The 14,228-nt window shown below is 40.0% G+C and overlaps 1 protein-coding gene across 1 annotated transcript; it reads left to right on the top strand.

Moving 5' to 3' along the window:
* Window positions 1–3,369: 3,369 nt before the first annotated feature.
* fndc7a (fibronectin type III domain containing 7a) lies at window positions 3,370–13,157 on the top strand. Its single transcript, XM_034105394.1, has 14 exons — window positions 3,370–3,437; window positions 3,941–3,959; window positions 4,216–4,473; window positions 5,076–5,336; window positions 6,201–6,458; window positions 6,536–6,790; window positions 7,340–7,594; window positions 8,373–8,630; window positions 9,126–9,383; window positions 9,774–10,028; window positions 10,835–11,098; window positions 11,206–11,235; window positions 11,483–11,519; window positions 12,477–13,157. Exons 1-13 carry the CDS (start codon window positions 3,381–3,383, stop codon window positions 11,512–11,514), a joined length of 2,460 nt encoding a protein of 819 aa, XP_033961285.1. The 5' UTR covers window positions 3,370–3,380; the 3' UTR covers window positions 11,515–11,519; window positions 12,477–13,157.
* Window positions 13,158–14,228: the final 1,071 nt, after the last annotated feature.

Here is a 14,228-nt window from a genome sequence, read left to right as displayed (position 1 = left end):
GGGTTTCCCTGTTGTTCTGAGGGGGGTATCAGGGAAAAGACGTGTCCAAACAACATTCCTGACCTGCTCTGTCTGATTGTTTAAAGTCCAGGTGATATTCTCAGTGTTCACTAACCTGAAGGCCACCAGCAGGGCAGAGTAGTCACAGTGAGGGAAGTGTGACCAGGGCAGTCTGACACAAATACACAGCAGGAAGTGTAGCACCAGGTCACTGTCTGGATCAAGGATTTTAGTGCGGTTTATCTCATGTTGAATGTGTAATAATAACCCATTTTTAATATACACAAAAGCTGCAAAGATTTTTATTTTTAAGTTGATTAAATGAATCGCCTATTTTGATGGTGTGCGTGCGTGCGTGTCCATTTGGTTATGGGCCTATGGTATGGGCACGTCACTGTACCCAGGAAGAAGCAAATGGAAAAAGAGAAATCTCCAACGAGGCGTTCTGGGGCAGACAGGTATTTTCTGTGTCGCTACTCGCTACAGGGTGTACTTTGAGGGTTTGTGACTCTGCAGACCGTTTACATGCATAAAAACCTTCATAACACACAAGGGGACGGGCAATAACCGGAAAAGAATGACATGGGACCTTTAAAGGAAACGCTGTGTAGTATTATAGTAATTTCCAAATGACTTTTAATACAAATAATGATTGTTATTTGCCTTTGTGAAACCTGACTGCACGCCACATAAAACTTTCGGTTAGCCTTTTCACCTCATATCATGTTTGCAAATTGCGTGTGTGGTGCATGTTTGTGTTTGTGCGAAGCAAAGCATGTGCCCCTTACAGTAAATGAGACAACAAAGATAGTTTTTCCCCACAAAGAAATAAACATGATTAAAAAAGAAAGGTGCAGGAAAGACACAGAAAACGATTGGATAACTCCTTTCGTTGTGATTATCAGACAACAACATTTTTAACAGCTGACAAAATAAGACAATTGAATAAAGGAAATGCTGATCAATTTCTCAACATTTTTGGAAAGTGTGTGCGATGCAGTATTTGAGTCATTTCTAAATGATCAGCAGCACTGCAATGAGTGTGCATGTGTGTTTGTGTGAGGCAAAGCATGTGCCCCTTACAGTAAATGAGACAACAAAGATCGTTTTCCCCACAAAGAAATACATATGATTTTTTTTTTTAAAGGTGTGGGAAAGACACAGACACTGATTGGATAACTCCTTTCTCTGAGATGATCAAACAACAAAAGTGTTCTTTACTTATATCTTTATGATATTCACTCCAATTGAAGGGTCAAAGGACTTGAATAACGAGGTTTACTTAGAAAACTGTACAAAGAAGATACTGGTCATCTGCCCTGCTACCTCCTAGAAAGTTGCTCAGGATACTTATTTTGTCTTTAGAGGATTTTAACAGCTGATTTTCTTTGTCTGCTTTGGTAGGGATTCAACATTTGTATTCAAAGTGGGCCTTTGGAGTGCTGTCCCGGTTTTGTAAACATGTTTTGGGGATGAGAAACAGTCCTCAGTGTTGGGGTTGGGGAAAAATAGGACCCAAATGCAGATTGAGGAGGGAAGCGGGTTTCAAAATGAAACAAAAGGCGAGCTTTATTTCCAAAAGCTGAAAAACACGAATCCATGAACAGGTACTGTAGCACGAGGTAGCATCCAAACAAAAGGTGACTGTGGCCAAGATGAAGGGAGACATGAAAGACAAACAATGAACCAACACCGAACACAGGAAGAGACAAGACTAAATACAGGGAGGGGTAATCACGAGACGAGAAACAGCCGGGCAACACAAACAGCCGGGCAACACAAGGGCAACAGGTGAACACAATCAGACACACCAGGGAAACTAACGACAGGAAGGAAGACAAGACACAGGGAGAACAGAATTGCAAAACAAAACCATGACAAGACAGACCAAACTAAAACCGTGACGTAAAACTAAGATCGTGACACTGAGCACACCTCCTTTTTCTATTTGTACTGTATCAATGTGCAGAAGGAAGCCTGCACCTGAGGCTCTTGGTCATGACAATGCGAGATATAAACATTAATGGTGTCCTCTTTGATGTAAGCTAAAGCTCAGGAGAGCCTCTAGTCCATGAGTAGACACACGCATCCTTCTGCACAGAGCTAGGGTAGAAAATAAATGTTCCTCAATTACACAACTCAATAAAAGGTCTGTTAATTATCTTGACTAAACACGTAATGATTCGAGATCAAGAAAATCTGAATTTTTTTATATTGTCCTAATGATAAGATAAAACAATGATTTGCTCCATTGACCATGAATTGAATTACGTCGTAACATAATACAAAACAATGAAAGATCTGACACTTTTTGTTCTGTGAACTCTTTTAAAGCGTCATTATCTAATTTCCATGGAGTTGAATATGAGCAGCTCCTTCCTTTTGGCCTTATGCACAAAAGATTTTATCTAGGCTCCTTGGATCCTGCCTACCATCTTCATAACACACCTGACGCCCGCTGGGGAGAAGAAAAGCTATAACCTCACCTCATCTCAACTGTGTCACCTTAACTGGAACCGTTTGAACACTGAACTGTGGATACATTCACGTTATAACAGTACGGTAGCTCTAGTAAAATGTAATATATTAAATTAGTTGTCCAAATGCATGATGTATGTGGTTACATGATCCAGCTTGTTTCTGCTGGTTTGATTTGTTTGCAAGTGTTGTGGTGAAAGAAACTATTGATTTGAGTTGATTGAAAGATGAATTATCTATGTCATGTGCTTCAGTTGCAAATGCTTTACCTTATTGACACCGGCAGACACACTGTATTGATTTTTTCAGTTAACAAAGTGTGGTTCTTCGATTTGAGTTGACAAATTGATGACTAAATTATGACTAACTTGTAGAGAGGTGTCATCTACCACAAGATATCATGGATCTACCCCGGTAGATAATGTATTGTTTGAATGAAACCTTAAACAGGCCATGAAACTTCCTGAAAAAGAGGTCACTAATATCAAGTTTTGTTTTTGTTTAATAACTCATATTTCTTAGCTGGGAGGTTAGGGTAGTTTTCATTGATTGTTGACTACAATCAGGAATCAATTTGCACCATTTGTGCTTTTTAGAGACACAGTTGTTAAAACAAAGGATCTGCAAGACAGTTTTTCCTCTACATCCTCACCTAACAAAGATCAGCGGTCTACTCCGGCTCCGATAAGCCACCGAACAGCCCCGTGGGGAGGAGTTACAGCCTTTGGGCTCTTTGGTATTTGCTGAAACAATAAAGTACCTGTCGTTTCATCTGAGAAAGGGAGGGAGGGAGAACAAAAAAAAAAGAAGTCAAATTTAAGCCAGAGCTTGTTCCCTAAAGTCATTTTGAGAAACAGCATCACACATCTCGCCTCAAGGCAGTGGCTCAGCAGAGAAGAGTCATGGGAACGCCAACATTAAAAATGCTGAAACTTTTGCTTTTATTGACCTTCACAGAGGTAAGAAATTATACTTTTCTCATTTCACACTCATTTCCTCTTAAATGTTTTAACCATGACTACAAATAACAATTTCAGTGTCATTGGGTCAAATCTTATATTTTATACATCCAGTTAATAATCGTGTGCAGAGGGAGGATTTTTGAGTTATATGAACACAGGGTCTTTTGAGTGTCACTGCTTTCAACAAGTGCATGTGGCATGCCCAACCTTAGCTCAATAGACAAATTCATTCGGACCTGAAAGAAATACCTGCGCCGACCGGTCCTGCAATCTGTGTTGAGTGAAGGTAATGTGCAGCCTGCTGCCTCTCATGCGCCGAGAATATGATACAGGCATTATATCCCGAGGCATTATATCCTGAGGCATAATTTGCCTGTGAGATACCAACAGCTACCCCTTGGAATAATGCTCTTGTTTTGTAGAATAATGTGCTTTCTTCTGATTTGGATCATGTTATTTCCTTGTTTCATTCATTAACCTGCCATGTTTGATCATTTCAGATCTGTGCTGCACAAAACGGTAAATAGTCCTCTTTTGCATTTTCCTTAACGTTATGATGATTCAAAACTCCCAAAAAATGTAAGCACCTTATTTGAAATCTATCACTTAGAATTATGAACCCCTAAAATGTATTCATTTCCATAAACAAAGGTTACCTTTTCTGAATCAACCAAGTATGTGTATTTCATGAGCATCTGGGATTTGTTTTACTCACAATATAAAATAAGTCTTTTTAAATGTATCCCATCATAGTTTCCTTCTCTATCTCCCTCAGACATCACTCTGTCCGTGTTTACGGTCACATCTAAGAGTATGACAGTGCAGTGGAGCAGCTACACTGGAGCCAGCTCCTACAAGATCACAGCGACACCAAAAAACACACCTGGACAACCCGTCTTCGCTCACTTCAGTGGCAACGTCGTGACGGGCTCCGTCATCTCCCTGTCACCGAACACAATGTACACCATGCAGCTCGAAGCCATGGACAATGCTCTCAATGTCCTGAGCAGCGCAGACACAGAGGATACCACAGGTCAGTAGCGACTGCAGGGAGAGGTGAAGTAGGACAATGACTTTAGATTTAGATCTTTACTATCCATAAAGAAAGCCTTCATTTATTTTACATTTCTAAATTAGTGACAGGAGTCCTGAGTCTTAACTTTCTTAATGCATCATACTTTAAGACCCAAAATCATAAATGAATCAAAAGAAAACTAGTTGTTACTTAAATTACCGTACATTGGACATCACCTTTGGAAGCTTTTATGGACATTTCTAGAAGTTGTATTGTCCAAACTATTCATCAACAAGGTAAAAATGGTAAGTTGCAGCTCTAATTTTAAAATATCTTCTTATCTATTGCATATACAGTCTAAACTTGTATCCATATCTTTAAAATAAATACGCATTAACATTTTTTAAATGTCTTTCTTAAATGTGGTGCAGAAGACAATAAATGTTTAAGAACTCAGGAATAGTACAAATACTTAAAAATTGTACCTCATAGTAGTTAATGTATTTAAATACATTTCACCACTGCGTTTATAATATATGTTTTTATATGTAAGAAAATGTGACTAACAACCATGTTATAATGCTGTGTAAACATGTTTACATCTATTATTTGTCCTGCAGCTCCTGAAGTGCCCAGCATCGAGCAGGCCTACTCTAAAAACAGCGACAGCATCACTGTTGAATTCACAGAGGTTTCCGGGGCAACCAGCTACATCCTGAGGGCGCAGACTGAGAGCGGCGATTACTTCTCTGAGATGGTGGTGGTCAGCTCACCCGGCACCGTGGTGAAGCTCAAGCCCTACACAGACTACAGGCTGAGTGTCATGTCCGTCAACTCAGGGGGGCGGAGCCAGCCCTCGTACCCCATCGAGGCCAGGACAGGTAGGCTACGCAGAAAAAGCCAAAAACACTTCAACTAAGAATTTTAAATAGTGACAGAAGATTGAAAACCTGCTAATGTATCACATATTAAGACTTTCACCAAAAGATAGTATCTTTGTGTGAAACTAACATTTAATAATGATATATTTCACCTACTTTTACATGTTGTAAGCTTTACCCCTGATGGTAATCGGTGTACGAAGGTTGAAACCTATCTGTTGTTCCTGTAGGACAATAGTTTGTTTGCTCACTCCGCCGGTCATAACAGCGTGTCATTTCACTGTCTATTGTCACAGTGTCTGCTCTTTGCAGCCAAAGCAGGAGGGTGGAAACTGTATCCATGCTTTTATAATATACTATTATCATAATAGGAAAATCAAAACCATGAGAACTGGGTTGTCTCCCTTCCCTGAAGGAGTAATGTAACATTATCAAGGGGGTGTTGTTTCCATTTCACAACACTTACAAAACAATTGTCAGGGGACTAAAAGGTTTTCGCAATTTTCTTTTATCGAACTTCAAGAACTACATTATGCACTACTATTATGCATAGCGATGCATTGGTTCATAGAGATAAGCAGTAGGTGGCAGCGTAAATAAAAGATTGCCAATGAAATATAAAAGTTTTGCTTGGTTCGAGTATTAATATGACCGTGCTACATCTCTTTTCATTACACCAACTTTTTTACTTAAGCCAAACATAACACTTTTTGCATATTTTCAAGATCCTTTAGAATTTAAACGTTTCCACTTGGATTTGTTATGAACAAATTGAAAATGTGCACGGACAGGTGGATGAAAATGAAGTGTATTTTTGTCAATGTACATTTCTTCTCATCACTTTCTCCCTCTCCCTGTGTGTAGTGGTAATGGCGCCCCAGCTGAACACCACCTCTCCTAACAACGCTTCCATTGTTGTGACTTGGCCCCCGGTGGAGAATGCTGTCCTCTACATGCTCTGCATCATTCAGGAGGGCTCCAGCTCCCGGGTCAAACTGAACACCACTGACACCACGGTCAACTTTAATGACCTTGCAGCAGGGACCACCTACTGTATCAAGGGCACAGCATGGGACTCAGAGGGTCGAGCTGGAGACGACCTCACTGTCTGCCAGATCACACGTAAGCTTGATAAGAACATACGTAGAGCATGAATGTATCAGATCCTGTTGCTCATGTCCGTCTGGTTTCACCGACAGGTCCTCCCAGCCCAGATGTGAAGTTGGTCCAGGTGTCTCCGGGACGGTCGATTGAGATCGCTTTGTACTGGGTGTTAGTGCAGGGTGCTGAAAACTACTTGGTCTGGACTTCTAATGGTCAACACTGTAATTCAACAGCCGATGGTTACTGTTCTATCGTACCAGTGGAGTGTGGCCAGAACCACTCTGTCTCTGTCACAGCCTTTAACAAAGCTGGTCCCAGCAGCCCCTCGCAACCAGCAGACTACATAACATGTGAGTATATCACACACAACCACATAAAAAACGTACTTGTCTAGCACATCAATGCTTTTTGCTGAAAAACGACTCATGTCTGTAGTGTCTTTACGAAGCTACAGCCAGCAGCTTAGCCTAAAGGAAACCGCTAGCTTCTGAAACAAAAAGAAAACACATTCTGACTACCAATACCTCTGAAACTCACAGGTTGTCAAAAAAATGATGTACAGACATACATACATCATGTTGTTTAATAGTTACTAAAATGGGGCAAGCCCGTAGCAGCTGCCAATGTTTAAATCTGACCTGTGACTCGTATATGGCCATTTGCCCTCTCTCTTGCCCCACATAAAAAGACTTAAAAACTCTTGAAAAAGCATTAGTTACAAAAGTGCTTCCCTGTCTCCAGTCTTTATTCTGGGCCGAGCTAATCTTCTCTATCTTCATATTTATCGTAAGAAATCATTGCCCTTTGAATCAAACTTTTGTCAAGAGAAAACAATTTCCCAAAATGTCAAACTATTCCTTTACCAATTCATGTCCATTCTCTATCTCTTTTTCTGACAGATCCGTGCCCCCCAGAGAACATCCGGGTGGAGGAGCCCGAAGCAGGCAACTGCTCGGTGGTGTGGGATAGTGTGCCAATGGTGGAGTACTACATGGCTTTCATAAAGAGCGATGACGGCACTGAGATGTCGTGTAACACCACTGAAACCACCTGCCAGTTTTCCTGCATGTGTGGCTACACCTACCTGACCTCCGTCTTCCCCTACAACAAGGGCGGGTCGAGCCCTTTCGCAGACGTCAGCAACTACACCACCAGTACGACCAGAAGCACCCACATGTAGCACCACCACAAATACATGTTTTTTGTTATCAAGTCGGAGGGCCATACTAATGGATTTATATAATTTAGCTCATTAACTTCACATAGTTATTAGTTTCCATTACAACAAAAAATCTCCCAAAGAATACGATACACAGAAATGTAACCTGTTGCTACTCAACAGCACCCTTTAAGAAACCCCCAAATCTAGATTATCCATTGTAACACACACCTGATTTGGTTTGGTTTTTTGGATTTTATTTTCTTAGCTCATGAATGCAAGGGTTTTTGGCAGCTGACTCTTAAGTCTCAGATAACGGATCTTCACGGAGTCCTCCAGCATGTTCTGAAAAATCTTCCTTTTCCACAGCAAACATTTTCACACGTTATGATGAAAAGAACAGGTGGAAATATTTGAAATATAGCTAGCACCTTGGGGCGAGCAGATTGTCTACTGTAGCCAATCGACTGATGGATAAGTACCTCATACAATCACGCATGAAACCATTTGAACAATCCCTTTAAGCACACTAGCATGGCTTTGACGTTCCTGATATGACAAGTAAATTGCTATAGAGACTATAAAAGATACATTTGAGAAAAAGCAGTGTGAAGATGATAAACTACCTAGGTTTCACACAGGGACAAAAACAATGCCTGAGTAGAAGGTGAAAAACATTTGTATTATCATCTGAAATCAGGTATATGTTACTTTGTAAGTGTTGATTAATGTTCTCATCTCTTTTTGAATGTCTTCTCCCCATCTCTCCCCAGTTCCTTGTTGCCCACAGGGTGTTACCATACAGCTAGTTTCTACAGAGACCCTGGAGATCAATTGGTTGCCGGTTAAAGGGGCCGAGCTGTACCAGACCATGGCGGCACAGACTAATGATGTCATCCACTGTAACGACACAGCTCCAGTGTGTGCGCTGTCAGATTTGAAGTGCGACACAGCTTATTCTGTGACCGTCACACCTTGCAGCGAGTTACGAGGATGCAACCACACCTGCACACCACACACACAAAACACAGGTATTAAAGGGGCTATTAAGAGTGACATCCCACTTCCTAAAATACACATGCTCACATGAGAGGGAACCCAGGGAAGTCTTTGAAATGGGCTAAACAAACCTCAACTATAAGCTAAGTCATAACACAGTGGTGCTAGTTTGAAATTTGGGGAAGATATACTTTTTGCTTTCTTGTCATAACTATATGAGAAGATTGATTCTACTTTCATTTCTTTCAAGCCACTATTCTTTTTTCTCAAAGGTACATCAGTACAAAAAACGTAAATCGCCCTTTCTTAAATGGTGTACCTAAAGTTGAGGAAGATTCAGGTACATCTTATACCCAGAAGAAGTATAATTGATTCCTTAAATGCTGTATCTAGCTCTCCTGATACACCCATAGTGGTATCAATCATCTCATATGACTCTTTGGAATTAAGTGTTATCATATTCCCCAAAATGTCAATGTTTCTTTAACAAAATATCTCACTCACTTCTTTTTTTAATATGAAAACAGCTCCGTGTGCTCCAGAGATCCTGAATATGACTCAGAGCAACAACTCCACATACAGAATCCACATCACAATGCCTAACACCCCAAACACAAATTACACCATTAAAGCCACCGGACGCTTTGCCACACACACCTGCCAGACCACAAACTCGTCCTGTGAGCTCACACAGCTGCCCTGTGGTTCGTCATATGACGTCATTGCAGTGGCCATCACAACTGTGGGGAGAAGTCTTCCTGGATTCAGTAAAACCTTGGAAACAGGTAGGATTTGTTATAATATTGTAGTAGCCTGACCATTTAAAAAATGTTTGACGATTTAAGTTATCATAAAAAAGAAAGAAAACAAATCCACAAAGGCAAAAGATATGAAAACATTTAATGGGCAGGTCAGAATTTAGAGTTACATTCTGATCCTGCTGGTAATCATAAGCTAGGCTAAAATAGGCTTCTTATAATAATAATAATAATAATAATAATAATAATAATAATAAGAGATCAAAAAGGTATTGTTTGCTAGTCGCTAGTTTGTGTAACAGACCTAAAAATAAATACAAAAATAAATGTAATTATATTAAGTTACAGTCACTAATAAATAATGTAACAGTATCTTCACTCAGGTCTTGATTATTGCTATATTATTTACTCCCCAAGGTCCTTGCTGCCCCACATATGTAAATGTGACCCAGGTGACTCAGGCTATGACAAACGTGACCTGGTCACCGGGCAGCGGCGCTCGCTCCTACGTCACCTCCCTGACGTCCCCACGAGGACACGCCAAGTGCCACACTCTGGACACCCACTGCCTGATGGGATGCATCACCTGTGGCACCGACTACAGTGTTCACTTGGAAGCCATCAGCAGCACAGGACACAAGTCAGAGTGCAAATATTATGGATTCTCATCAGGTAAGGGCAAATAGACACATGTACACACACGCAACTTTAAAGGGGACCTATCATGCAAAATGCACTTTTTTATGTCTTGTATACATATGTGTCCCCGGTGTGTCAGGGAACTCACAAAGTGTCAGAAAACAAAACCCTCTCTCCTTTCCTGCGTACCCAAATCTCTAAAAACAGGGGTACAACGGAGCTGATCCAGATTTGCGTCGTGGACCCACGGCACTAGCAGAAAGTTGCCATCAGAAACAATGCCTGACGTGTTTTGGACGTAATATGGTCTTTGTTTACATTAGCAAGCATCGCTAACACTCAGAGTTACCGCTGGAGAGAGCACATGTGTAAAAAAGCAGGAAATAAAAAAAAGAACTCACCTTGTGGTAAACCCGCAAGAGAAAAAGCATTTGAGCTCCATACTGTTTCAGAAATAATCCTTGATGTGGTTTGTAACATGATGGCGTTTAATCACGGCAGAATTGACCGGTATCTGCCGGTAGAATTCTGAGCAGGCATTAGCTCCGCCTCCTCTTCTTTTTCTTTTCAAGCTAAGGACCCCAAACCTGCAGTTCTCAAACAGGGCTTAAACAGAGGGATACGAGGGATGTCTAAAATGCATGATGTTTGGTATTTTGAGCAAAACACATCATAGACATGTTTTTATATACTTTTATACATCCAAGACCCATAATATATGCCTAAAAATAGCATAATAGGAGACCTTTAAATACTTTTTGGTAGCAATGTAGTCAACGGTACAAAACCAGTATGTGTTTGACATGAACAACTTCATTCCTCATAACTCAATCGTGCAGGTGCCTGTTGTCCGACAAGTCTGAAGCTCTATCGCATGCGAAGCTACTCCCTGCGGGTGTCCTGGCGCTCTCTGGGCCCTCAGACTCACAACCACACAGTAGACCTTTACGGGACGGGAGCCAACTACACCTGTACCGCGGCTGCCGGCAGCAAACACTGCGATATCGAGGAGAGAACGTGTGGGGACGTCTACAAAGTAGTGGCGGCACCAGTGGGACAGGACGGGATCAAAGTCAGCTTCTGTCAACCGAGGACATACTCCAGTGAGTCATGAAGTGCATGCAGCATGTACAAGATGTATAAATCACCTATTTATTCATATCATTTGTTACAAGTTTCATTAATGCGTTAATGTTTATTATATTCTCAGTTCCCTGCTCAGGAAATAATGCTGGCATGCGTAAGTATCCTATAAGCTTCACTTTTAGTTTGCAGAAGTGAAAGGAATAGATTACCATTCTGTTATCTGCATCTTGATAAGAGTCAGATAAGATATGAGAGTTGCATTGACATTATGATCTAGAAAGGGGGGGGGGGGGGGATGGGAATATTCTCATTCATCGAAATGTCAATCTATTAATTTCACCTTTGATTAATTTGTCTGAAAACTGCTAATGCACTGAAACTGTATCTCTCTCCTTCTAAAGTGATTTCTCGCGGAAAACGAAGTGTGGATTAATTGCGGTAAGTGTACGGTTACTGATCTCCCTCCGGGTAAGAACAATATGTCTTCAGACGTTTGGAGTTATGTATCGACATGAGACAAACAACTTCCCCTATATGTGAAGTGTTTTTCTAGATTGTGAAAATGTGTGAAAGAATTTGATGAAAGCTGCTTTCACAGAACGCATCCATGGTGCTACTTTACAGTTTCAGGGTATCCAGTGACAGCATCTCGAGCATCTTTAAATTGACTGTGCCTATAGTGTGCTGGTATAACATTAGGCGTGTTTAAGTAGAAGATATAGCATATATACAAGCACAGGTGAGACTGATCTCTATCCGTCTTTTCCTTCTGGGACTTTTGGGATGTATGCGAGTCCATAGAACATGGGATGAATGACCAAGGTAAATGAAGATGGAGAAATGCTGCAGGAGCGTCACACGAGCATCATATTGTGATAATAGATAAGATGAGGGATATTTGATAACCCCTGACTCAGTATGACTAAGCTGTATTCTACTTTTAGCATTTAACGTTTCACAAAGAATGTTTTTTTTTGCACAACACATCCACTTATCGAGTGTGATGAATAAGTACGGAAGCTATGATGAAATATTAGCAGTTAGGCCTCGACGATGGAGTATATTAAATATTTCAATATTTTTTTTATCAAAAACCTTGATTTTGATATTGCAAAGATATTGTAAGGTTGACTTTTGGTGCTGTCATTAAATATGTTCAGGTATGTGGATATAATGACTTAGAAAACAAATAATAAATATTAGAAATGACAGTAATTTACTGAAATGCAGCCTTTAAAACCAGGATACAACACATATTACACTTTAATGATATCCAAAATATCTAGTTCTTTACCTAGATCTATATAATATTGATTTATTGCACAGCCCTACTGGCAATAACCACCTTTTCCACCAAGTCCAGGTTGATCTGTTCTCTCTCTCTTATCTTTCTAGCCCTTCGGTGAACACCCCCCACCCCGTTACCATCAATACTCAGCACAGACAGAAGACTGTTTACACCAACAACAACTGTTGAGACCCAATCCACCCCGATGGAATTTCACTCTTGTGAAAGAATATCCTGATTTTTTGTTACTGCTATTTGGAAAAAATGCCTTATAGAGAACGTTAAACTGTTGAAAACAATCAAATATATGAAAGATGGGTTTAAAATAGATAACTTTGGAAGTGTATCCAATGATTCTGAAAAATATTCTCCATATTGTTACTTTTTAATAATAGCCATGATTTTTATTTTCATGTTTTAATCAATGCAGTTGCCCTGTCATAATGAATCTTGATGTAAGCTTAACAGTAAATGTTAAAAAAGCTATTTCAATAGAAGCTTAACAGTGAACCTCCCACGAAAATGTAACACGACAAAGGTCATTCAAACACTAAATGAATTTGGAACAAAAACCTAGGACTTCTCCAAAGTAGAGGGCCTCCACACGGCGCCGTACGACATGTCTGTGGGCTTTGGAGCAGGAGAGGGCCAGTTGAAAGTGGGGCAGCAGGTATCCATCTCGATAGCCCGGAGTCATGCATGCCATGTGGAAGATACGTCTGATGCGATTGCTGGAGATGGATTCAGTGTTGCTTCCGTTATCCTTGGATTTGTTTTCTCTCCGTTGACAGACGAAAATAATAAAGTTTTTCCATTACAACACTGTGTGCTGTCAATCATCTAGTGTCCGTTTTCTTTATGAAGTAAAATATGTTTTGTTCAGGTGCGAGGGGGTTGGATACAGGAGCTATATTAAGTCCCTTAAGATAATCAAGAAACTTCCTGAAGTAGGTCTGAATCATTCAGGGGAAATGTTATGGAAGACCGGATGGACTCACTTTCACTGGAAAGTTGTGTGACTGAACCGTCTCTGATTGAACTTATTGCACAAGCATTGCAAGGTTGGATGACGACGACGACGATATAAGTAAAAGACTAAATGTCAATAGGCTGCTTATTATTAACTTCTTTAAAACACTAATGAATGATTTGTTTGCATAAATCACGTTAACTCTCAGGCTTTGAAGTTGAGTTGCACATATTCAAATAAACACACTTCTTTCATAACAGATCTGCTTTTATGAGGCCTACTCATAGAGGGTAGAGTATAATTTATACCTTTTGGGGTAAAAACGTGCATCAAATCTTATTATTTCTTGTGCAGAAACGTTATGTTTGCCATTTAACCAATGTAAAGTGGTTTCTTGTGAGTTATGTAACCATTAAATTAATAGAAAGAAAAATCAGTGTACTACAATTCTTTTATCACTGTTTTATCAAATAAAACATGTATACGCATAAGCATATACATTACCCAGAGACAGTATGGACAAATAACTGTGGGGAAATTGACAGATGGTTAGTTTATTCTAAACATTGTTAAAATCATATTTAACATATCACTATTTTACAATTCATAATCAATAAAAAAACTACTGATATCTTATTGCAGCAGCAGATTTAACCTTTGTTATATGAAATGTGTAAAACTCACATTTTTGAATATTTCCGTGACTTGTCTAGTAACGATGAATGTCTATTTATGTCTTGATCAAAGCGGGGGACTTCATAATAAACCAAATGTCCGTGCCATTATCACGAATAAAGAGAAAACCATCTGATGAACAGTTAAAGAATAAAACTGTGCCTTAAATGTTCAGTGTGTATCAGGTCTCTCTTTCCACTGTTGATCTGCTGTA

The sequence above is a fragment of the Pseudochaenichthys georgianus genome, chromosome 17 (genome assembly GCF_902827115.2).
Source record: "Pseudochaenichthys georgianus chromosome 17, fPseGeo1.2, whole genome shotgun sequence".
Lineage (NCBI taxonomy): Eukaryota > Metazoa > Chordata > Actinopteri > Perciformes > Channichthyidae > Pseudochaenichthys > Pseudochaenichthys georgianus.
The sequence above is the reverse complement of the archived record's forward strand: the minus strand, read 5'-3'. Positions and strand labels throughout refer to the sequence as shown.